At 33.8% G+C, this 24,477-nt stretch overlaps 2 protein-coding genes across 28 annotated transcripts in view; one reads left to right on the forward strand and one right to left on the reverse strand.

Moving 5' to 3' along the window:
- Window positions 1-24,477, reverse strand: part of LOC134231028 (adenosine deaminase-like) — a 116,945-nt gene that overhangs the window by 63,514 nt on the left and 28,954 nt on the right. The window lies entirely within an intron of this gene.
- LOC134231022 (arf-GAP with GTPase, ANK repeat and PH domain-containing protein 1-like) overlaps window positions 1-24,477 on the forward strand; it is a 39,574-nt gene that overhangs the window by 891 nt on the left and 14,206 nt on the right. For 24 of the 27 annotated variants that reach the window (XM_062712891.1, XM_062712899.1, XM_062712893.1 and 21 more), the window contains exons 2-8: window positions 9,308-9,366; window positions 9,680-9,767; window positions 12,893-12,978; window positions 15,000-15,141; window positions 20,837-20,971; window positions 22,758-22,984; window positions 24,038-24,124. In XM_062712891.1, coding sequence (XP_062568875.1) covers window positions 9,308-9,366; window positions 9,680-9,767; window positions 12,893-12,978; window positions 15,000-15,141; window positions 20,837-20,971; window positions 22,758-22,984; window positions 24,038-24,124 — 824 coding nt within the window. Of the gene's footprint in view, window positions 1-7,731; window positions 8,158-9,307; window positions 9,367-9,679; window positions 9,768-12,892; window positions 12,979-14,999; window positions 15,142-18,884; window positions 19,134-20,836; window positions 20,972-22,757; window positions 22,985-24,037; window positions 24,125-24,477 lie in introns of those variants that run through there. The other 3 variants (XM_062712916.1, XM_062712917.1, XM_062712896.1) reach the window with 2 other exon arrangements.

Consider the following 24,477-nt stretch of genomic DNA (forward strand, 5'->3'; position numbering starts at 1 on the left):
AATTAATAATATAAATTTAAATGAATTCTTAATCAAAAATTAAGAAATCCCTCAGATTTCTATTCTTTAGAAAAACAACTTCTTAATTGATTGACCTACAGAGATAAGTTGTAAATTTGATATGATTTATAGATCTATACTTGAAAGCATTGCATGTTGATCTCAGTTGTACTTTCTAAGAGAGAATCTTTCATTTCTTGATTTGTAAGCATCCTATTTAGATTTATTTACAGTGTGTGTCAAAGATCTTGTCTGATTATTAGTAAAAATCTGGCTGTGCTACTTAAATGTAGGTTAATCTAGGCCGATCAGTGGAATTTTCAGTTATCTATATCAATATTCTTGTACCAGTATTGTAAACAAATTTCAACAAACAATTTAAAAACATAATTTTATTTAAAAAAATTTAAGCTTGATGGAGATCTAAAAACAAAATTGATATCATTGATATAATTTACTGAAAATTAGCTGAACAGAAATTCCAAGGCTTTTAGCACTGTAAGTTTTCAATTTGTTTTAAAGAATGGAGTGCTTTGTTAATAAATATTCTACAAAGTGCTGTTAGTGGAGTGGTATTGTAACATGAATCCATAGGTCAAGATGCCATTAAATCTTGAACTGTGTACATCTGCTTGATTCTCACACATATATTCTGGAGTTATGTAATGAAACTGTAAAATTAGATTAGATTGTGATCAAGTTTTACATTAATTAATTGATCTCTTTCCCACCCTCCTTTTGGCCAAACCTAATAAATGACACCCAATTCTGTTACTATGACACCGGGTACCACCATTTTAAGTAAATACTGTATATATCTCAATACAATCAACCACCTTAACATTGATTATGAAGCATTGCTGAAAGAAGAGACTATAGATTGTATGATTCCTAGAGTGTAGTTTGCATCGTTGCCTTTGTTGACATGTTGATTAATAAGTAAGAATTTGTGTTAGCTGATTAAAAAGACCCCTATTGTGCAATCAGATGTGTACCAATTGTATGAATGTATGACATACTTAATGACTAGCATAATGTCAGGAACGAAAATATTGATTAGCATCCACTTTTCTCTTTAAAATAACCCTTTTGTAAAAGATGCAATGTTTGGATGTTTAGATTCTTTTTGGATATGGTATATCAGGAAATATATACATGCTCTAAATAGAACGTGTATATTTTTAAAAAAAATTTTAAATAAAAATGTGTTTATGAACTTCCCAGAAATTCCTTTGTTCACCAATATTTTTTTTCCGGAAAACAGCTGCCAAACTTCCTACAGAGACTAAAAAAATAGCTGACCCAATAACTACTAACATGATTTTAGTGTTAAAACTGAAAAAGTTAATTAGTACATGGAATAAAAGCACACTTAAATATTTTTATTGCGATGAATTTACGATATGTGAAGAAAACTTAATTTATTTTTGTATGTGACACAATGATGTACATAATGGCATTAAGTTTGAAGTCTTAAATACATCATTAAGTGGTAATGAGACAAATATTAATTTTCTATAATGCTCTGACAGTGGAGAGGGGGATGAGAAATAGATGTAAGATGTCAGAATCATGAAGCCTAGATAAATTTGTATGGATTCCTGTGGAGATTTTCCACTCTCTGCCACCATAAACCATCAACTTGTCCCAAACACCTGGTAAAAATGATGTCTTCATTAATGATCAAAGCTCCCCTCTAATACACAGCCTGGGAGTAACCTTGAGTTATTTTCTGAAGGAAAATGGAGCGTAATAGTGCTACATGGTTTTCCGATTGGCCTCAAATTTTAATCTGTGGTAAACACGACGTGTGAAAGAAAAATTGCTGCCAAAAAAATTTTTTAAAGCAATTTGCCAAGTTTTACATAAAAAAATAAAACCGTAAACATTGGGAGCTTATTACAGAGTTATGGGGAAAAGGAGAGAAAATTTAGTGCATTGTTACACAGAGCTTTAACCTCAGACATAGAATACACTAAAAAGGTTGTTGAATAGAAGATGTACACTCTGGTTTGTGTAATCCAGGTACTCTCGCTGTGTTAACCTCTCAAGACCCTTTGTGTGGGGTCAAACACACATGTAGGCAATATGTAATAAACATTTTTTTCCCCAACTTTTCAAAGTACCGTTATAATTCTTTGAGTATATACAATATATAAAGTTATAAAAATTGCATATTTATAAAACATTTACACACTGATTCTCTCTGTCTCTTATTCTAGTATCCCAATAGATTGATAAACCGAAGAATTATAAAAAGCTGGATTCATTCAGAAATTTTTGCTGCGATCACATATTCACAAGAGGTTGATTGTATATAATTATGGTAAAGAAATCTGTTTTGCCATTTTCATGTAACTATTAACTAATATAGATAATTAAATGGGATATTTTTGGCTAATGTGTTTTTTTTACTATGGTATTTCAATTTGTCAGTAAGTGAATTCTGTTTTCTTTCTAGAAGTTACTTTTCTCCTTAATCTGAGGGGTTTTATTTTTATATCCCCCTTTGAAGAAGGAAGGGCATATTGCTTTGCCTATGTCGTTGTTGGTCGGTAGGATGGTCTGTGTGTCTGTTGGTGTACCAACAGTTTCCATTCATTTTCTTTACAGAGGTTGCACCTACTGAAATGAAATTTGGTATACAGATTTATAATAAGAATGTCTAGGTCAAAGTCTCTTTTGAGTAAGAAAGAGCAAGTTTTGACAGAATTATGCCCCTTGGACATAGAAAAATTCCAATAATTTGCAGATTCTAGAGATGTCATGGGTAACCGAAATGAACCCCAATCGCAGAACATTAATTTGGGTCGAGTTCGGTTCTGTTTTTCTGGAATTCAGTTTGATTCCAATTTGTACAAAAGAGTAGGTTTTATCATAAAAATGACATCTAAAACTAAGGTTCATTAGTGTATTACCATTATAATGTGTTTGAATCATTTGGTTCAATTACCGTATAAGTGGAAATTTTAGCGAGACACAAATTTAGCTATTTCTACCTAAAATCTAGTATTTTATTTTTAGCGAGAAGTAATTTTAGCGATTTTAAAATGCTTACTAAAGAAGCTATTACAAATTAGATGCAATTAATTTTTAGCGATATTCAATTTTAGCTAATAATGCCAAAATTAAAAAAAAATTATTGAAACTACTTTAAACTAATATTTAAATAAAATTTAAAAAATTTATTGAATATAATTCAAATCAATGTATGTATACCTGAGCTGACAAACCTGAAACTGAACTTAAAAAATTCAGTGAATTATTTTCTTTGCAGATTCTATGTCTAAAGGAAGGGGGAGGGGAATAAATGTTTCACAAACATCTCTTGTTTATTTATTTGATAAATTTATTACTCTTATTTTTTTTTTTTTGTAAATATTACATGAGATCATAAATTTTGTATTGCTTATATTAAAAGAAAATCTGTAATATTTGCAACTGATTTACTTTGGATAAACAAAAAGATACATTATAGTTAGTTTAAAAATTAAATACTCAGTATATAATTAGTATTAACATTTTCCACTGTAATAAAAATATGTTATAAGAGTTACTTCCCTTTGGCCACAAAACCAGTCGTGACCCAAACCTCATTAGATTATTGGTAGGGAATATGTTATAAATATTTTGTGATGTACATTTTAGAATAATGATTTCAATGGTAGTCGAATCTTGGTATTTATAATTTTTCCGCAGCCTGATGAGTTTTCAAACTATACTAAGAACCTCCAGCTGTCTCGTTTAGATCTGAAAGTGGGTTAAATCTTATTCTCAAGAACCACTGGACCAGTGAAGCTGAAATTTATGTGGAAGCTTCCCAGGGTAATGTAGATTATAAATTGTTCAAATTGTGGGCCCAAGGATTGGATGGGGCCACAATAAGGAATCAAATTATTACAATGGTGAAAATCTAATTGAATACAGCTAGGCCAAAGAGACACACATGAGAGTTGTGGCCTAAAGGCCTCTTGTATTCAAAATCTTAACTTTAGGTTGACATAATTTTATAATCATTCATATTTAGGTAAAAGTGTAGGCAAGGTAATGGGGAGGGATAAATCAAGTTCTATGTCATCAACACTGTTGATTAATGTTTATTTGGATAAATATTGAAATGTTGCATAAAGTCATGCTAGCTTTTTGTTTGTCACATTTTGTTGTAAATTGATAATTAAGGCTTACAATATCTTACAACACTGATATACAGAGGTCAGTATCATGGCAGATATTTCCCTACAAGGAGTTTATTTCCTTCTATGAAAGCTGTCAGTGTGAAGATGCTGAATGGATAATGGGATATTTTGATTTATTACCGCACACATTTGAGGAATATTCAAATCCATTGGTGTTTTATTTGGGGGTGAAATCGTCAAGCCAGGACTAAAATCAATAAGTGTTAGTGTATGATGGTGAGACAGTTTGTTACTCTTGCTCTCTGTGTACAGTCAGTAGCTAGGTGAAGAGTCAGCTGTTACTGTAAATGTTATTTTCTCTTAATATAAGCAAACCAGGGCATTCTGGTTAAAAAAGCAGAGGAAATCTGGACCAGATGAGTGTGATATTTACAGAGGGAATTTTTGGGGTACCAGATGTTAATGGCGTTTAATTTGAGTTTATTGTGATTGAACCTCTGGTCAATATGAAAGCATTCCTGATACATGGTAGGAACTAAGGATGGGAGTTGTGTATTATGAGATCTGTGAAGATAGACTTTAGTGGGACTACCCCCCTGAGGGTTATCTCCCGGTATGCTACTGGGGAGGATATGTGGAATGTACATGAGGGTTATTTTGGAATCAGGTGAGCTCAGTAAACAGGTGTCAAACTCATAAAAAACTCAGTAAACTGGGTCAGCTTAATATGGCATTGTGTCAAATTTTGAGATTTCAAAAGCTGACTTAATTAAATATACATGTGCTAGTAATAAAATGCATTTGTTTGTTCATGAAGGACACACACATATTGTACTATGATCTATACTTCAACAGGACTTGGATGAATTATCTCCCTTTCTGCATATAGAAGGCATAAATGTTTGTACAGCATAACTCATTTAATATGAATATGTATGTAGCAAATTTATGAAATATACAATATATAGTGAATTTTTTGCTATCCTCTGCAAAATCTTAACAATTTCTTGTCAAATTTTATGAATATAACAAACTTGTATATCGACATAAATTTTGAAAAATATTGATTAAAACAAGGTTAAAATATCAGATCATTGGTTTGAAATTTTCAATCAATTTGGATAAAAGTTTGAACCAACTTATAAGCACAGTCAATGGCAAATCCATCCAAAATAGCTGCAAAAAAATACAACCGACTGATAGGTGGACCGACTTATACACGAGTATATACGGTAGATACTTTGACTTTTCCATAATAGTTCTTTGATCCCTTTTGTAATTTGTACAGATATGGCATTCACCTCCACAAAGCTGGCATAAAAATGTATAAGTCAATTGACATATTTTAATTGCAGAAAAGGGAAACTCTATGCATGCAACATCCCTTTTATGTTTGTTCAGTGTTCAGAAAAGTAAGGATACACAGGTCTTTGTGACGGGAGCCCAGCATCCTGTTCTGTCCGTGTGTCAATGCCGCTGTAATTAGATTATTTGATGTTTGACTGTCACAAGTCCAATACGAGTCTGATCGTCTACCACCAGCTGACTGCAGGGGGCTTTGATCTTTGATGTTCGTTAACTGCTGTAGTCTATTGGTCCACGAGTTAATCAGTAAATGGATTAGGCATTGATCAGTGTTCCCTCTCCTACCTGGTCATAGACATACCTTGATAATATTTGGCCATATATGAAAAGAGAGCTAATTCAATCAACTGGTTCCATCCATTTGAGTCTAAACTAAATTTTTGATATACACAAAATAATGCTTTATTTCCCAGGTGGTTAAAAAATGATGAATCAGATATGGAGAATTGGATGTTAATTGTATGTGAACATGATTTGTTTCAGATCTGCTGATAATGTATATTTCTTGGAATTGAACCAGAAATTTGTGTTTTTTCAAGTTTGAATAATTTGATCCCTAGTTTAAAGCAAGATTTGGAATTGGGTCATTTGTATTATTTTGGGAAAATTGATGTAGACTAAAAATAAAGGGGAAAACATAAATTTTATAGCATGAATAATTTACCTTTGTAACAAGTGCTTTATTTCAAGTTTATGAGAAAATGGAGTTAAAATTTTTCGTATTCTGACAATTTCTCTTTGAGACTTAGATTTGAATTTATTCCAGAATCTTAATTGTCTTGAAAGTGTACATCTTTTTTCAAGAAAACAGAAGCAGTTGGATGCATTTTGTGTAACAATCTAATTAGTGGCTTTAAGCTTCTGATGCTGAACAATAGAGTTAACAAAACTGATTACATTGTGAAAAATAAATTAAAATAGAAAAGTTTGCATGGGTGCATACAGTAGGTATTTTTCTTGGAGAGCAGCAGGATTTGACCCAAAGCTAGAGATAGGAGGGGATTGAAGTTTGCGGGGAACTGCAGCGATTGACCCAGGCCTGGTATGCAAGGTTATAGACGTCTAAAGTTTAACAAGTTACTGTCAGCAGTAGTTCATATTACAGATTGCAAGGATTAAAGAAAAACAGAAAATTGATACTATTGATATATGGGGAATGCTTCTGCTGTTATCTTTATCAATGAATGTTAAAAATAAAATCACCCCATAGGGTAGGAGTTTCCATTCGGATTTTTAGAAGTGAATGGAAGAAAGGAAGATACCGATTGGTCGTAGTCTTCTCTCAGTTAGTTCTGTTGAAATGTCAATGTTTTAAATTACAATGAGGATTTCTAACTATGCCAGGGCTCCTTCTACAAGTTAGTGATTGACTTGAGAGTTTTATTTTCCAAAAAAGTGTTAAGTAATGACTGGTGATGAAGGACTGGGTGAAGCTGAATCTATAGCCTGTCATCGGATAGTGCTGGTTTTATGTCTGATTTATCTTGTCTGTTATGGATTTGATGTGTATAGACTGTTCTCCAATTTATGACTACAAAAAAGATGTGGCATCATTTCTAGTTTTGTGCATTCCATTTTGCTGCAGGTCTTAAAGAACAATGAATGTTGTTTAATGAATCTTTAATGCAGTGTTATAACTAGTTATAGGATTCGATTGATTTTCCTCTCGTTTGAGATCGGCGACTGTTGGGATTTTTTCGTGGAATTGGACTGGTGTATCCCTTGAGATGTCTCCACCTTTTACCTGGTAGGTGGTGACTCACCACCTGGTCGGTCCCAGGAATATTGATTGACTATGGAATATCGTTATCTTGTGACAGGAGTAATGTATCGTATCATTTTCATCTCTGAACTGGGAGCTTCTGTATGTTCACCTATTGATCTTGAAATTTAGTGCTTGTTTGAGTGAAATCTGAAGAAATTTGTCTTCATCTTAGATAGAAAAAATTTTATGTCTAAAGTGGAACATTTAAGAAAAAAAGGAGATTGGAGTTCTGTTGAAAATCACCTAGTGTTTTATATTTTCAGTGCATTTGATTTTCTATTCCTTTTTTCCAGTTCTGTGATAAGATGATCATAAGATGTATAGAATTTAATTAAGTCTTGATTACTTTTCTTTGAGGATTTTCTGGTAGGAAAAGAGAAAATCCAAAGCCCTGACAGGCCAGTAATTTTCTAGGCTGTTACTTTAATTAGCGTTGAATGGGAAATTCCATATTAGGGGGAAATTCTATGGATTAAGTCTTCCTTCTTGATATGATGCAGTAAGGAAGTTTGTTCTTGGAATCATTCTTGGTGACAGAACAGTGTTTGGAATTTATGAATATTGGACAAGAGAGAAATCAGAATTCATTGAAATGTATTGATGGATCAGTGAAATGTGATCAGAAGTTTATGAGGAGTTATGGCCCCTGTGTATAAGGGACATACTTTGATCTGATTGTGATGAGTTATGGCCCTTATTTACAAGGGATCTATTTATATCTGAGTGTGAGGAGTTATGGCCCCTGTATATAAGGGATCTATTTATACTTGAGTGTAATGATTAATACACTCAAACGTTTGTCACTGCCCTATAGAAGGACAAAAACTGACACATCGGTAATACCAAAACGACGTTCATGTGAACCGGTAGCACCAGTAGCACCTTCATCATGTAAGTCGTAATCTTGTGAACATGCTCTATGTGGGTTAATTTAAGATATTAGGGGATATAAAAGGCGGATATTTTAGTTTGATTTGTAGACGATACACCCACTGAATTATGTCTATCAGATCTGAAGTTAATGTGATGCAGTACACAGCCTCATTCATTGATATGATTTTACAGGCTTTTCAATATCTTTCCTGATTCTGTCTTCTGTGACACTGTGTGAAGGCAGTTAATAAAAAAGATAATGCATTTTACTCAGTAGGACCAAGATGAACTAAGAAGTATAAATATAGAGTGATAATCAAATAAATGTATGAGGAATGATCCTTCCTTATCCCCCCTCGTAGATATATATATTTTATCTAGCATCAGATATAACCGGTTATTCATGAAATTTTTCATGGAAGTGGGATAACTATGGTTAATATTTTCATTATCATGATGATTTAAGGTATTCGGATTGCATAATTTATACTGTTAAGTCATCATTGGAGATTAGGTCACATTACAGCATCACTAAGCAGGCAGACTCCACTGACCATTTTCAGTACCGTACTTTGACCAGTTAATGCCAATGAATTATTGATCTAGCATAGTGACTTTACCTATAATATATGGAAAGTGAAGGTGTAATGACCAGATATTATAATGTGGTTGTGTCCTGACACGAGTTTAATGACCAGCTAATAAGATCAATGCTGTCAGTAAAGAGAGGACATGTCCACAGTTAAAGAACAAATCATGAAATCTATGTGAATAAGCCAGATCATTTATATAAGATTTTAAGGTCAAACTTTTATAAATAAAAATAATTTTTATAACAACCAATTACCAAATAATGTAATATCCCCCACCTCCCCACCTGCTCATCCTTCATTGGTAGAATTGGCATTGATTTTATTGCTATAATTTGTGTAAAAATCAATAAAGAAGAGATTGAAGTTGAAAGCGGTTTACAAAATGAAATCTAATAAATTGATTAAACTGAAGTTTAAAGGTTGTGTACCTATCAAAGTGGAAAGTTTTAATTGATATTAAAAAATATTATTTTGAAGATATTGTACCAAATTTGAAATGCATTAATTGGTAAACTGATACTACAGCATATTGTTGATATGAAGAAAAGAAATGTAATAATTTTGTTTGTTTTCAGATTCCTTTGTTAACAGTCAAGAATGGACACTCAGTCGCTCAGTCCCAGATCTCAAATTGGTGAGTATAAACTCATTTTGTAGATATAAATGGGAGTTTATAGTTTTCTGATTGTATAGTACCATAAAATGACATCAGTCATAAGGTATTACCGTTTAATTGCCATTGAAGTCACAAATCTTTCAATTAAGCCATTAATTTTTTCTTATTTTTAAGTTTACTATTAAATGTATAATACTGTGACACTTTCAGTATTTTAAATGTAAATATTATGATAAATCTTCTGGCATACAATACTAAGGATCTAAGAATTTTTCATTATTTTAACAAACAAATTTTTAATAAAAATTACATTGAATTCTAAACATTGTAGGGAATTTTGGGAAGTGTTCACAGTGGGAAGTCGGCCCTGGTTCACCGGTACTTGACTGGTTCTTACATGCAGGAGGAATCACCAGAGGGTAGGTTCTATCAGAGACACTGGTGTAACAAACTATTTACACAGAGATACATTACTTATAGATTGGCTGGACTCTGTCTCCAAATGGCTGGACATCAACCTTTATACTAGAATAACAAGTCTGGAATAGAATAACATAGCCCTATTGACTGTAATGTCTTAGACACTGCACTAAGGTTCAGAAGTCATACAAGTAAGAGGAAAAAAAATTCAGACATGGGGTTTATGTGCTGTGAACACCAGTGAATGTACTAGACTAACCTAGCAAAAGAAAATGGTGATAATTTGTACCAGTGTTGCACCAACTCCTAGTGGCAAAATAATTAAACTGGAGGGAAGGTTTTAAAATAACCAAGATTAAGTGAACCAGAGAATATAGGAGCAGACATTGTTCTATTATGTCATCAGGAATGACAGTTGTAATTTTGTTATAATCATTAATACACCCAAATGCTTTGAAAACATCAATTGCTTTCATCAAATTTGATCCAAAATTGGCTGCAACAGGAAATTGAAAAAGAACAAATGTTCACCATAAGAGAGGCAGGGAAGTAGCAGTTCAGTTGAAAGCTGCTTTGAAAAATAACTTGTTTTTAAGGGAAAATGGAAAAACAAGTTTTTTTTTGTGTGTTTATAGCTAAGAGAGGTTTAATTTGTTTGGAGAGAGTTGGGTGAAATTAAAACCTGAACAACAAGTCTGGTTGGGTAGATTCACCGGGGTGTGATGCTGATTGAACCAGACAGATATTGGCTCTGATTGAACCGATTAGGTTTTGGTTAGACTACCTTAATTAGTTCCCTGTCAGTCTTACAGAAATTGGCCTTGCGGTTGCTGAAGCCTTTTCTGCTTTCAGCTAGAGATTTTTTCCAGTAAAGATTTCTCATGCAAGGTCTTTTTCCTCTCCCTTCGATCCATGTTTTATAAGCAGGTCTGGTGGGTTTGGTCCAGGTTAAATTGATTGGCTTATTGACTTGTCACTAGAGCAACATTTATATTTACTGAGTTTGGGATTATTATAGATATTCTATATGAAGACTGTACCAGAATCTCTGATTTGTTAGGAATGGATTCAAAGAGTGTGTATCTTCCTGATTGTGGTAAATACTGAAGACTGCAGTGTCTAGACAATCAAATGACTGTAGGGTACATAGGAGATGTGCAAAAGTATAAATCGTGTTAGACCTAGGACTGGCTTTGTCATCAGGAAGACTAAAGTCTGAAAGGAAAATTGTCAGATTTGACAGGGAAATTTCCATAAAGATTTATAATTTGAATGCAGAAAGTTTATATACATTGAACAGATTTGGCATAATCTCAGTATATAACACAGTGTGAGTTGTCATATAAATTGATTGAAAATAATGGAGCCAGAATTAATGTTTAGGGAACAGACATGCATAGTCTGGGAAATTTTTACTTTAATTAAACAGCTTTTATTGGAAAAAGTGAATGCCGAGTCATCAACTGCTTTCTAGAGAATAGCGACATTCTGTCTAGATGTGCCTCCTCTAAGATATAGAAAATATTTTTTATTCTTTTTGAGCATTAAAAATTGATTATAATAAGGCAAAATTTCAGTCATTTATATGTCAAAGTAATGTAAATTATTGCTTTTTATTAGGAGCTCCCTAGACCCCCTAGCCCCACCCTTCTTCTCCCTTCCAGACACAGCGGCCTTGGTAGTACCCAGACCTGTCACTATCTGTTAGCATCCCCTCTAAAAAAAAAATTCCTTGATCTGCACTTGCTCTCTTATGTAGAAATATCCTTTAGTGATGAGTACAAACATAACAGTTTGTTTTATAGATTGTCCCAACCTGTCACAGAGGAAAATCATTACCATAAAGATATGTAATTATATATCACAGCAACAGATGAGAATTTAAAATTTAATAAAAAAATTTTTTTAATTTCATATAATTTTATGTTTGATTCCCGACATATTTTAGGACTTTGACAAAGTGTTTGGAAATTGCTCCAGTACATTGAGTTTGCTAAACCTGGAAATTTTTTTTCTAGCAGATTCAAGTTCCAGTAGGGTACATGGCATTTTGAAGTATGGAATGTTTTGATTTCCTATCTGCAAAAAGAAATAAATCTCAACTGTATAAAAACCTCACTGAGATATGACCTGAATGTTTTTTCGTATCTAATGTCAGTAAAAATGCAAGCAAGAAAGTCAAAAGATTCATTAAATTCACAATCTGGGATGCCTTCTGTGAACGATGCGCTCTTCACATCAATTTATTCTGTGCTGAGGGTTAAGTATCTCATTTCATTTGGCAAGAAACAAAGAAGGTCTACTCCACTTCTTACTTTTTAATGAAATAGCACATATAAGATTTATAGTGAGAGAAAAAAAAATATATTCTGAAACTTATCAAAGGGTTATCAGTAAAAGGAACAAGATGAATTTCTCAGGCAAAAATATTTATTGGAATAAATATATTTTGACTTCAAGTAAGTAAACTTATTTCAAATACATCATAAAAACATGCTAGTTTGGAGGAAATTTAAAAAAAAAACTGCTAATTAAATATTTTCAGTAAACCTAAGTTGAAAGAGGGGAAAACAGCCTCAAAACATGTAAGCAGGTATCTCCCTGGTTTTACATTCCAGTGATTAAACAAACAAATTTTTAAGTCAGCGAGTGCTGATAGGAAACTTTGAAGTCAGCTTCATAAACTCCAGAATAGTCAGAGGTTATCTCCCCCTGCGTGGCCCCAGAGGAGGGTCATGAAGGGGGCTGGTTTTATTGGAGTTAAGTTACCCCCCAAATGTCAGCTTACACAGACAATCACCAGCCTCTGTAGCCACTGTTTACACAGGCTATCACATGGCAAGGCCACTCCATTCTGTTGTTTACTCTGGCCAAAAGTTTAATCATCTTATCATTGGAAACTTTCAGGAGAAAAGAAAAATAAAGATAAGATGCATTCTCAGATTAATTTCATTTGTTTTATAGTTAACCATCTGTAGTAAACACATTAATCACTTAAAAGAAACAGAAATCTAAAATATGCAAGTGTTTATGTATGTAAAATATTTTTTTTTGATTTGGAATAAAAGAGATAGATAAATTGAATTATACATGTAATTATACTTGCGTATATTCTATTTTTCAGGAGGACGATTCAAGAAGGAGGTGATCATTGATGGTCAGAGTTATCTTCTCCTGATTCGAGATGAAGGGGGTTCCCCTGAGTTACAGGTGTGTGTGGCCATTTTTTACATTCTCTCTGTATTATAACCAATAGATAAAGGATTTTGGGAAATTGTGCCAATATTCTCCAGGAAAATTTTGTTTTTGACAGATCAGCATTTTTAAATGCACTTCAACTATAAATGACAGATAGGCAGCTGCCCACAGATTTACTTTTGTGTCACATTTCTTCACATTAGGATTTCATTATGAATGCTATAAACATAATGTTTTAAATCAGTGACATGTATGACGAAACAATTACACGTAAGGAATCTCTCCTGAGAATCGACCAGCTTTCAAGGAATGACTGGTTTGATTTAAATATACTGAGATTTCCCTTAAAAAAAACAATGTGGTAACCTACATCTTCCATAGAATATTGGTTTAATTTAGCCTCAAGAGAACTATTCCTCTCAAAAATAGGAACGGATTACTTCCTGCTTGAAGATTTCTTCAACACAAATAAATGTAGTGGGAGTTTAAAAACAATTCTTCCAATGAAAATGAACTTGTTTACATATGCAGACATTAAATTTTAGAACTACTAGTAATTTCAGCTTCAACTTGGTTAAAATTGTTCTGTTCATTAGTTCAGCTGTTTTAAAGGAAATTATTTTAAAATAAAGTATCAGTAATTTATTGTTTCCCTAAATTACAATCCTTATATATTCCATTTCATTGTGAAATAAAACTGAAGTTTTAGCTTTAAAAAGGTTCGATTTAAATTGACTCCCATGCAAATATTTTTTGCCAAACACAAAGGCAACGGGATTTACATGCATATTTGGTCTCCTTAGCGTCAGAGACAGATGTCCAAGATTTATTTTCTTTGTTGTCACCAGCATCATTGTCATAAAACTTTTTACACATTTTCAACTTCTTCTTTGTTTGAATCATGACACAAGTCACTAGCATCATTGTCATAAAACTCACATTTTTCGACTTCTTCTCAAGAAAGGCAATCCTTATATGTTTTACATAGATTTACTATAAATATATCAGCTGTACATAACCTGTCAGTTCAGTGCTGAAGGAGTTGTCTAACTTAGAACAAGAAGCAGCAAACACGCACATAGATTCCACCTGTGAAGTCTTAAATTTTGTGAAATCAAGTTTTCAGACATAAAAAAAAACACATGATGGGGCATGAATCAAGCTTTTTCAGAGTATTGAATGATGTATAGTGTATGTCTACCACAAGCAGTTCTGTGGCTTGTTTACTTGTGGTTAATATACAGATTTTTTTACCCATGAATTTATTATAATGGGATTTTTTTTCTTCCAGTAAAATTTTAAAATTGCCAAATTTTTGTTTAGAAAACTTGTTTACATCCTTGTTTAAAAAATTGTAGAGATTAAAGAGACATTCTAGAAAGATTAGGTTTTATTACTTGTTACTTGGATAGAATGTTCGGTGTTTTGATTTTTTTTGTGTGTGTGGAAAAAAAATTAAGGTATGAGTAATGATTAGATGAGTAATCTTATCATAATGTGTTATTTATGTATATATTTAAAAAATGGTTCTGTCTTATTTCAAAACACACGTATCACAATATTACATTTTAATACTTAAAAATTATATCATGTACTCACATAAATATAACCCAGTGACATAATTAAGTCATAACAGCAATATAGACTGAGAAAGAGAAAATCAAGATCTCTGAGTAGAATTAAAAGAACTTGAGAGTAAAAACTGAATGTGAATAAAAAGTTCTTTAAATCTTCATGTAAACCATCCAGTTTCCCAACTTCAACATCCTAAAAGCTCATTGATATATAAGCAAAGTAGGCATTGTTCCATTAGATGAGGACTATACAGTTGTAGGTCTGTAATACATGAATGTAATGTATGCAGGCATGTATGAATCAATGTTAAGCTAAATAAATTCTTCCATCAGATATCAAGCACATAAAAACTGCCTTGTCTTTTACGTTATGTGATATTTTGACTTTTTCAATTTATGCAGTGGGTGGATGCCGTTATATTTGTCTTTAATGTTAATGCGATACTTTGACTTTTTCAGTTTACACAGTGGGTGGATGCGGTGATTTTTGTCTTTAGTCTGGAGAATGAGATGAGTTTCCAGACTGTGTATAGTTACTATGCCAAGATGTGCCATTACAGGAACTCAGCAGAAATCCCACTCATCCTGGTCGGAACTCAAGGTACATTAGAACTAAGTTTCCCATAACACAGCCCCCCCCCCCCCAAGTCTCAATACAATTATACCTTCACTTACAGAATTATATGTAAATAGTCAAGAATTCGTAGTACTTTACTGAAGTTCCTTGCAATGTGTAGTGGTTTGAGTGTTTGTTTGTATGCTGAAAGTCTCTCATAAGAATTTTTCACTCATATGGAGACACCACTACTTGCCAGTGGAGAGCTACAGATTTTGACCATTACTCAGCACTTACAGCCATTTAGCAGTGAGGGATCTTTTTCCTGTCTGCACCTACTGTGACATGGGACCTTGGTTTAAACAGTCTCATGCAAGAGACCACATAATGGTTTGATAAAATGTTGGTTTTGCCATCTTACTTTTCCTTTTCTACTTTTTATACCCCCCGCAAACGAAGTTTGGGGGGGTATATAGGAATCACCTTGTCCGTCTGTCTGTCTGAATCTACCTCCACACAAAGATTGCCCATGATCTAAGGGTGTGTCATGACCTTGACCCAAGGTCATTTTGGGAACTTCAAGGTCACTGGAAGAAAAATTTCGTAATTCGTGTCCGGTCCACATCTTTTTTATGGATAAACTTGGTAGGTTCTCATTTCAGGCAAAGATTGCCCATGACCTAAGGGTGTGTCAAGACTTTCACCCAAGGTCATTTGGGGAACATCAAGGAGAGACATTTGTTTCCAGAATCTACTACTCCACACAAAGATTGCCCATGACCTAAGGGTGTGTCATGACCTTGACCCAAGGTCATTTGGGGAAGTTCAAGGTCACTGGAAGAAAAATCTTTCTTATGGATAAATTTGATAGGTTCTCATTTCACACAAAGATAGCCCATGACAATAGGGTGTGTTATGACCTTGACCCAAGGTCATTTGGGGAAGTCACTGGATAAACTTATGGATTGGTAGGTTCTCATTTCACACAAAGATTGCCCATGACCCAAGGATGTGTCATGACCTTGACCCAAGGTCATTTGGGGAACTTCAAGGAAGAAAAATTTCATAATTCATGTGTGATACATATCTTTATTATGGAAAAACTTACTTCTGAAAAATCCAGCGGGGGTATTTTGTCCCCTTTGGACAGTTTTAGTTGTGTTTAAAATTTTATTATGCCCTGCCTTGAAAATGGCTGAAGCATATAGTGTATGTCGTGTTTGTCCTTCTATATTTCTTTTATAAGTTACTTCTTTCCTTCCATATTCATTTGTTCTTCTATCACACTTTGCATTCAGCATGTTTAGTCTAGTTTTTAGAAAAATTCAAGATTCTTAACCAAACCTTATATACTTATGCATATCGATGAGATCTCTTCAACTGCATCTAGATGTTTTATTATGTTTTGCCATGAATATAGCTTGGGTATGTAGATTTGTAATGTCCATCTCCTGTCTCTCTCTTTGCGTTTAGCTCATTTTCAAAGAAACTATTCAAGATATTTTTATTAAAATTTGAAGAAAGCTATTCAAGTTAATGAACATTTTTTGACCATCCATAGTTTCCATACTGAAGAATAGTGAATAAAAGATGTTTACAGTAGTCTTGCATGGAGTTTTGAGCCATTTCTTTTACATTATTTGACTAATCAGGTTTTAATTAGTTTTGTGCCCTTCTAAGCGTTTAGGGTGAGTCCTTGCACATTATTTGACTTATTAGGGTTTGCCTTTCACTTTATGAGATATAAGGGCCAGTATCATATTTTTTTTATACAATTTTCAATAAAAATCTTTAAAAGTGTGTTTTTATTTTGGAAATCTTAAATAGACCAGAAAAAGATGACATTGTATATTCCTTTTAAAGGAAAAATAAGACTGTAATTTTTTGTAAAGCTCCATTTAATAGGGAAAATGTGTGTCAGGCTAAAACTTATGTGTTTACCAGACCCTCAGTCCCGTAAAGTTTTAGCCCTCCACAAAGACTGAAGTACTAATTTACTGTTACGTCAGTTGCATCTTGTGTTGATGATTCAGCCACATGTAGATCAAATACTGACTCAGTTTATATAATGCCAGTAAATGTTAACATGTTGCCTATGAAAGTAGCCTTGTGAGTTCTTCTCAAAGTTCTGAGTATGGGTACATGTACATGTCACATATATGTTGCTGTTTGTTTTACTCCCTCCCCTCCACTTTCCTTTGATAAACATGTAGGCACATTACTTCATATTTCATGGTAGAAAAGTCATTTTTCCCAAATTAAAAGTCATAGGTAGCTTAAAAAAATGGAGTGATTAACACTGCTTTGACTATGAAGGATAAATTTTAATTCATGAAAATGACAATGGATCATGCCTGAAATTCTTACTTCTGATAATTTTCAGATAAACGAAATTTCTATTAAAGTACCTCAAAAAAAAAGCAGTTTGAATTTTAGTCTCGTTCAACCAGACGCTCGGCTGTCTCCGTAAACTCCGACCAGCAGAGAGTCTGGTAAAGAATCACGTAAGCGTTTGTAACCGTCAGAGGGCGCTATCTTAAATTCATTTTGACGATCCTTTTTGAAATCAAGTGTTATGTGTGTTTCTTCTTTTTGATTGTGACTTTATATTAATAAACTAATCTTTAATTTGAGAAATTACAATATCAATCGAAGGAATGTGTATTACGCAGGTAGGGCTACACTACTTTCACTTTTGCTTTCGTACAGAATATTTGCAAGACATAATAAAACACACTTACCTATAACTGGTGGGCATTACCGTAAACAATTCCTATCTAACAGCTTTAACTTTTAGACATATAACTTTTACATCATTAAGTTATTTTTCTGCGGAGTTATCATGTATTTATTTAAATCCTGTAGGTGTGTTCTTCTCAGCCAATCAAAAACTTTACCAGAATTTCGGTAAGCCTCGTTTTGGCGTTACAAAGCAGCTGGTTGAGACAAGGGTTTTGAACGAGACTATTTGAATTTCACTTTCAATTCACTTCAGTATATATTTTTGGTATTCCAGTTATACACTGTACAAGTCATGTTAATATTAAGAGAAACTGAAGTTCAACTATATCTAAATTACTAAGAATTTATAGAGGGGGATTTCGGAATTTAGGAAGGATAGTTATTACAATTGCTTTTGTTTAGTTTGTAGATCTACCAAAGGAGTTTTCTATCTCTTAAATGATACAGAATTACTTTTGAATTGTATGTTTCACAATCTTATTCTTGAATTTAAATGCTGGTATCTATTATTTTCCTTTCTTTTCTCATTTCATGGATATGAGTTTTGGAAAAAATTACACCACAAAAGTTGCATAAATGTCAAAAGTTCAAGTACTTTAATAATAAAAAGGTGAAAAGAATATATAAATAACTTTCACTTGAAATAATGTTGATGCACTCACGAACCTATTTGATTCTATTCCTCTCTCTATAAAACAAAAAAGAAAAAAAAAGAGCTATCATCCATCATCATAAAGTCATAAGCTGCAAGGTGCTTGAGCATTTTCATCATTAAAGAATCACCTTTAAGAGTTAATTATCTCGCATCAAGAAGGAATCAGCAACCCAAGTAGCTGAGAGAAATTTTCTCATGATCTAGCCCTGCCACTATCGGGGCTGCCTGATAATCGTGTCGACCCTAGGGCCAGCTATGCGGGGCCGATCGGCAGCTGCAGCAGCGTCATTTAAGCCTCTTACTAGTTAAAGCTGACATGTTATCTCATTGAAATATTCAAATTAACAGCCTCAAATTTTGAGGATCTCTGTGAAGTTGAGCCAGGCTTTTCTGTTGTGGTGGGGAATTTATCTCTGCGACACCGCACTGTCTGGCGGTAGCTTGTTTGTTTTCCTCAGGACTGGGTAGAACTAGGAGTCAGTTGTGTATTGGTGATTATGTGTATTGGCTGTGTATCACGGTGATACATCAGCAGAGTCAGCAGCTGCTACATCTGTCACCATGCATAGGAGTTTTCATTACTATGAGTACTCTTCTGTCACTCAGTACTTTGAACAGACCACATCCACTTCTTGCAATGGTAGGTGATTTCAAGCTCTTCATTTCTTTATTTCCAAAATTGATAGAAATTGATGCTACTTTTAATACTAAGCATTTGTCAGGACAGTTTTGTAGGGTTTTATAAAAACCTTTTTTCTGAATTTGAAGGTAATTTTATGCATCAGTTATCAGAAATCTCTCTTCAGAATAAAAAAAAATCTTATCTTTAAAATCAATCAAAAATTCTTATCTGAACCAAAGTTTCATAAAATTCAAGAAAGTGCTAGGGAAATTGTGTAAGGAAGGTTTGTCAATATAAATGTATTTTATATTGTTAAATGATGCGGTAGACATTTTATGTTGCTAAATGATGCAGTAGACATTTTTATATCAGGTGTGACTCTGTTCATTATTATATCAATTAAGATGATTTGTTTAAGCTGATTAGGAAATCAATTATGGTGCTTGTTTCTGCCATATGTGCTAAGTTCTCTGTAATTGTGGGCAGGAGTTCCCGCGTCACGGTTGAGCAGTCTCGGATGGAGGGGATGATATGTCTTACGGAAGCCAGACTCCAGAGAAAGCCATCTGTTAACACTGTCTGTGATTTAATGATTTCCCTATCTAAAACACACATTTCTTTGTGAAATTTTTTGGTGAGGGGGATCTTTGTGTATATAGAGTTAGTATTGTACAGATATATACAGGCTCTGTATCTGATGTTTGTATAACTAAAACAGATGTGTTTTTCTTCTCACCTTGCTCCTATTCTGGTTTATTGAATCATTCAGACTCATTCAGTGATAATGGAAGCTTGTAGCAGCCGAACAGATTCTTACTATATGATAGTAGAGATACAGGAGCATCAAAAGCATGGTATAGAGATGTGTCATTTAGTCCTCTATGACAAAGACTCTCTCAGATCATAAGAAGCATAGGTCAAGAGATGTGTCATTTAGTCATCCAGGCCAAAGACTCTCTTGGAAATATAGAAGCATAAGCATAGGTCTAGAGATGAGTCATTTAGTCCTCTAGGCCAAATACTCTTTGGAAATTTGGAAAAATAGGAGCATAAACAAAGGTCTAGAGATGTGTCATTTCCAAAGACCATGTCTTATCATTTTGAACACCTGTCACAATTTCTTCTTTGAGTTAATTACAAATATACATTCACTGATTTCATTTGTCAAGCGAAGTAAAATAGTGATATTGTATGGTTTACCAATGCTCATTCTGCTTTATGTTTGAAGATTTACTGTAGAAGTACTTTTTTCTGCGTAATATTAATTTACGCTATGTACGCGGTCACAAATTTTCCGCGGAAATTTCTCCAAGCGTACTTAATGAAAATGTAAGGCATATCATGAAATGTACTTTTCTACCTGCGGATTAAACAGAAATTGAGATTCCGCGGAATTATGACCCCGTGGAAAAAAGTACATCTACAGTACTTTAAGCCACCCAATGAGCAAAAATTTATGTATTCATCTAAAAGTAGTACAGATGTACAAACTTTACATTGAGTTTACTTGTAATTTTAAAGAAGTTGCATTATTGTCCCACAATGTTGTTACTCAAAATTCATCAATTATGGAAGGACTTGCAGTTGCATTTATCCTGATGTCATAATGAAAATGATGAAATCCAAGGAATTGTGAATGATGGTTAGGCATTGTTTACAAACAAAAAAAGTAGTTAAGAATTTAAAAAAAAGTTGAAAACAATATTTCCTGTATTTAACAGATTCAATAAGTGAGAGTAACCCTCGCGTGATTGATGATACCCGTGCCAGGAAGTGTGCGACAGACCTGAAGCGCTGCTCCTACTACGAGACTTGTGCCACGTATGGACTCAACGTGGAAAGGGTGTTCCAAGATGGTAAGTGTCCATAGTTCAGCCAGGAATGGAAATTTGAAAAATAAAAAGTTTACTGGCTAGTTTAACTACCTATTAAAAAAATTACAGGTTTTCTCACTAGTACAAGAGACATATGATATTACAGGGTATGTAAGTACAGTAAAACATGCCTATACCAAACATGCTTAAAATGAATTGATGCCTTCATCAATGTGATGTTCATTCTCTATGGGCATTGGCTTAAAATTTATTGGATATTACAAATAAATGTTAATAATGCAACGAAATCAGCCATCCCTGATACTCCGTTATAAGCATGTTTTATCGTACTTGAATTGAGTTAAAAACCCTCTGTAGGAATATTGAAACTTATTTCACAGATGAAAAGCAAGAATCTGTGAGAAAATATTGTCTTTCAAAGTTCAGGTTTCATATATTTCAGAAACTTTTTCCTCATTTTGAGCACTTGACAGAATTTAAACAATTGAGTTAAAAACCCTCTGTAGGAATATTGAAACTTATTTCACAGATGAAAAGCAAGAATCTGTGAGAAAATATTGTCTTTCAAAGTTCAGGTTTCATATACTTCAGAAACTTTTTCCTCATTTTGAGCACTTGACAGAATTTAAACAAGCTTTTAAAAAGCAAATTAAGTGACTGTTTTTAATGACTTTAATTGTCTGCTTTGCTACACAGCTTCATTCACGGGCAGATGAAACACTGGCGTATCTTTGGAGACATGCTGTTTCCTACAGACAGATTAAAATGCAAGCTTTTTAGAAGATAGGAACTTGAGATAAGGTCTTTGTCCTTGTAATGCTGTCAGCTGTTTCCCATACAAAGACAATTTTTGTGAGGCCCTCAGCTAGCACTTGTTTAAACAAAGATATAAGAGCTAATTTGATTGGACGACCTGCTGTGTCACATATGTTCTATTGGTAGTACTCACATTGAAGAGGCTTCTTGTCAGAGAAAATGTATATAAATTCTTCTACTTGATACTGGGGAAAAACATATGTTCTGTAGCAGCAAAAATGACCAGGCTAGAGAATTGCATAGTATATATATGAGCTTAATGTTAATTGATTTAGTACATTGCAAAATGTGCTAAACACCGGTGAATGCTAAATATTTGCTTTGATCTATCAAGAAAAAATTAACACAGATATTTGCAGCCCCCAACCTTCAAACATATGCATAAAATCACCCTGATAGATAAAACATGGGTTTCCATTTCTGCCGTAATTATGATTGCCTTCCGTTTGTTTTCTATCTGTTTTCTGGTATATGTGGGTGAGTTCTGGGTTTAATGCTGATGATTCATGGAGATCGGGGAGTATAGACACAGCCTTATCATCTCGCTGTTGATCATATCATGGCTAATTTTTTACTGCTAAAATCATTTGAACTGAATCTGATGGTAAATAGGCCTAGATTTTGGAATGATGTAATTTTTCTGCTATTTATCTACATCACAAGAGTGTTTATGAAAAGACCCCTCTCAGCAAAATTTTACAAATATCTACAGTTTGGTGTGCTAGTCAGTACATCAAGTGTCTGATGCTGAAGTCTGTAGCGTTTCCAGTGACATCCAAGAGCTGAACTGCCAAGAAGACATTAAAGACAAAATATTGATGATTTAATCTCATTCTTGTCTGCCCTGCAGTGTTTTGTTGTCATGTATAGGGAGTGCAGGTGCATCTAAAATTAATAAATATGATCTTTAGGTACAGACAATTTAAACCCCAAGAAAATTAGTGATTTCACAGTACTAGTGCTATAATTCTGTTTTATCTATGTTTTACAGCATGCCAGAAGATAGTCCAGGTGCGGTACCCCTCCCTACCCTCCACTATTCCCAGTATGCCCCCAGTCCCCAGCACCCCCATCCACGCCCATCGAGCCTACTACATCAGCCAGCCGGTCGCCAACAAACCATTCGACACCCACAGTACCAGTAGTCAGTCCACCTCAAGCTCTGGAACCTTAGTCAGCAGCAACACACCCAACAGCAGCACACAGAATGTGGCACAGGTAATGCAACACAGTAATAAAACAGCAACATAGCAGACAGCAGCACACAGAATGTGGCACAGGTAATGCAACACAGTAATAAAACAGCAACATAGCAAACAGCAGCACACAGAATGTGGCACAGGTAATGCAACAGCAACATAGCAAATGGCAGCACACAGAATGTGTCACAGGTAATGCAACAGCAACATAGCAAACAGCAGCACACAGAATGTGGCACAGGTAAAGCAACAACAACATACCAAACAGAATTTGGCACAGATAATGCAATACAATGATAGAACAGCAACATACCAAACAGCAGCACACAGAATGTTGCATAGGTAATGCAACAGCAACATACCACACTGAATGTAGCACAGGTAATGCAACACAATAATAAAACAGCAACATACCAAACAACAGCACACAGAATGTGGCACAGGTAATGCAACACTATGATAAAACAGCAACATACCAAACAGCAGCATTCAGAATGTGGCACAGGTAATGCAACACAATAGTAAAACAGCAATACACCAAACAGCAGCACATGGAATGTGGCACAGGTAATGCAACACAATGATAAAACAGCAACATACCAAACAGCAGCATTCAGAATGTGGCACAGGTAATGCAACACAATATTAAAACAACAACATACTGTTCAGTGAATAAATATCTCAACAGAATGTGGCACACATAATGCAACAAAATTATAAATGACAATATTTCAAATAAGGCACAGTTATATCAACTGAATGTGGCATGTAAGGCAACACAGTGATAAAACAGCAACATACTGACCAGGGCAGATATCTATCAATTCAATGTGTCCAACAAGTGGAGATGCAAATGAATGTTGTACATTATCTTTTAGGGGAAAATTGCAGTGTATAAATGTAATAACATGCTTGATTGTGTTACGTACATGCATTTATTTATATAGATGTATCATCAATCAATATTTACTTTATGCAAACTAAAGGGATATGATAAAGTCCTGATTTAGAGATATGATAATATGGATGTAATATCAGGTGTAGAAAATAAAGGTGTAAATCAACTTTGTAGGTACAGCCAAATGTGAAGGAAATGTCTAAAGACACCAGAGAGAAGTCAGATAAGAAGAAGGATAAGCAAGCACAGGATGCGGATCAGGTGATTATCTCCCCTTCAGTGGAACTCTTCTGTAGATTTTGTAATCAAGAGTGTTTATCTGTAATCAAGATACAACTTTCCAAAATTTTCATAATATACTTGTAATAATTTTATTTTATGCAATATATTTAAGCATGCATTTTAATTTTTTATATGTAATCTATCTTAATATGTGTTGTGATTTTTTAATATGATTTTACACCGTATATGTTCAGTTTTAGAAATTCTAAGTAAAGCACATTTCATTTATTAAACACATTTTTTAAATAAAATTCAAAATAAGGAGTCTGATTGGGTGGCTGTCAGCTTTGGGTGTGGCATTTTTGACCTGAGTAGATTCCAGGTAGTTTTAT

This window comes from Saccostrea cucullata, unplaced genomic scaffold (assembly GCF_032062105.1).
Source record: "Saccostrea cucullata isolate Sc308-1 unplaced genomic scaffold, CSIRO_AGI_Scuc_v1 ctg431, whole genome shotgun sequence".
Classification (NCBI taxonomy): Eukaryota; Metazoa; Mollusca; class Bivalvia; order Ostreida; family Ostreidae; genus Saccostrea; species Saccostrea cuccullata.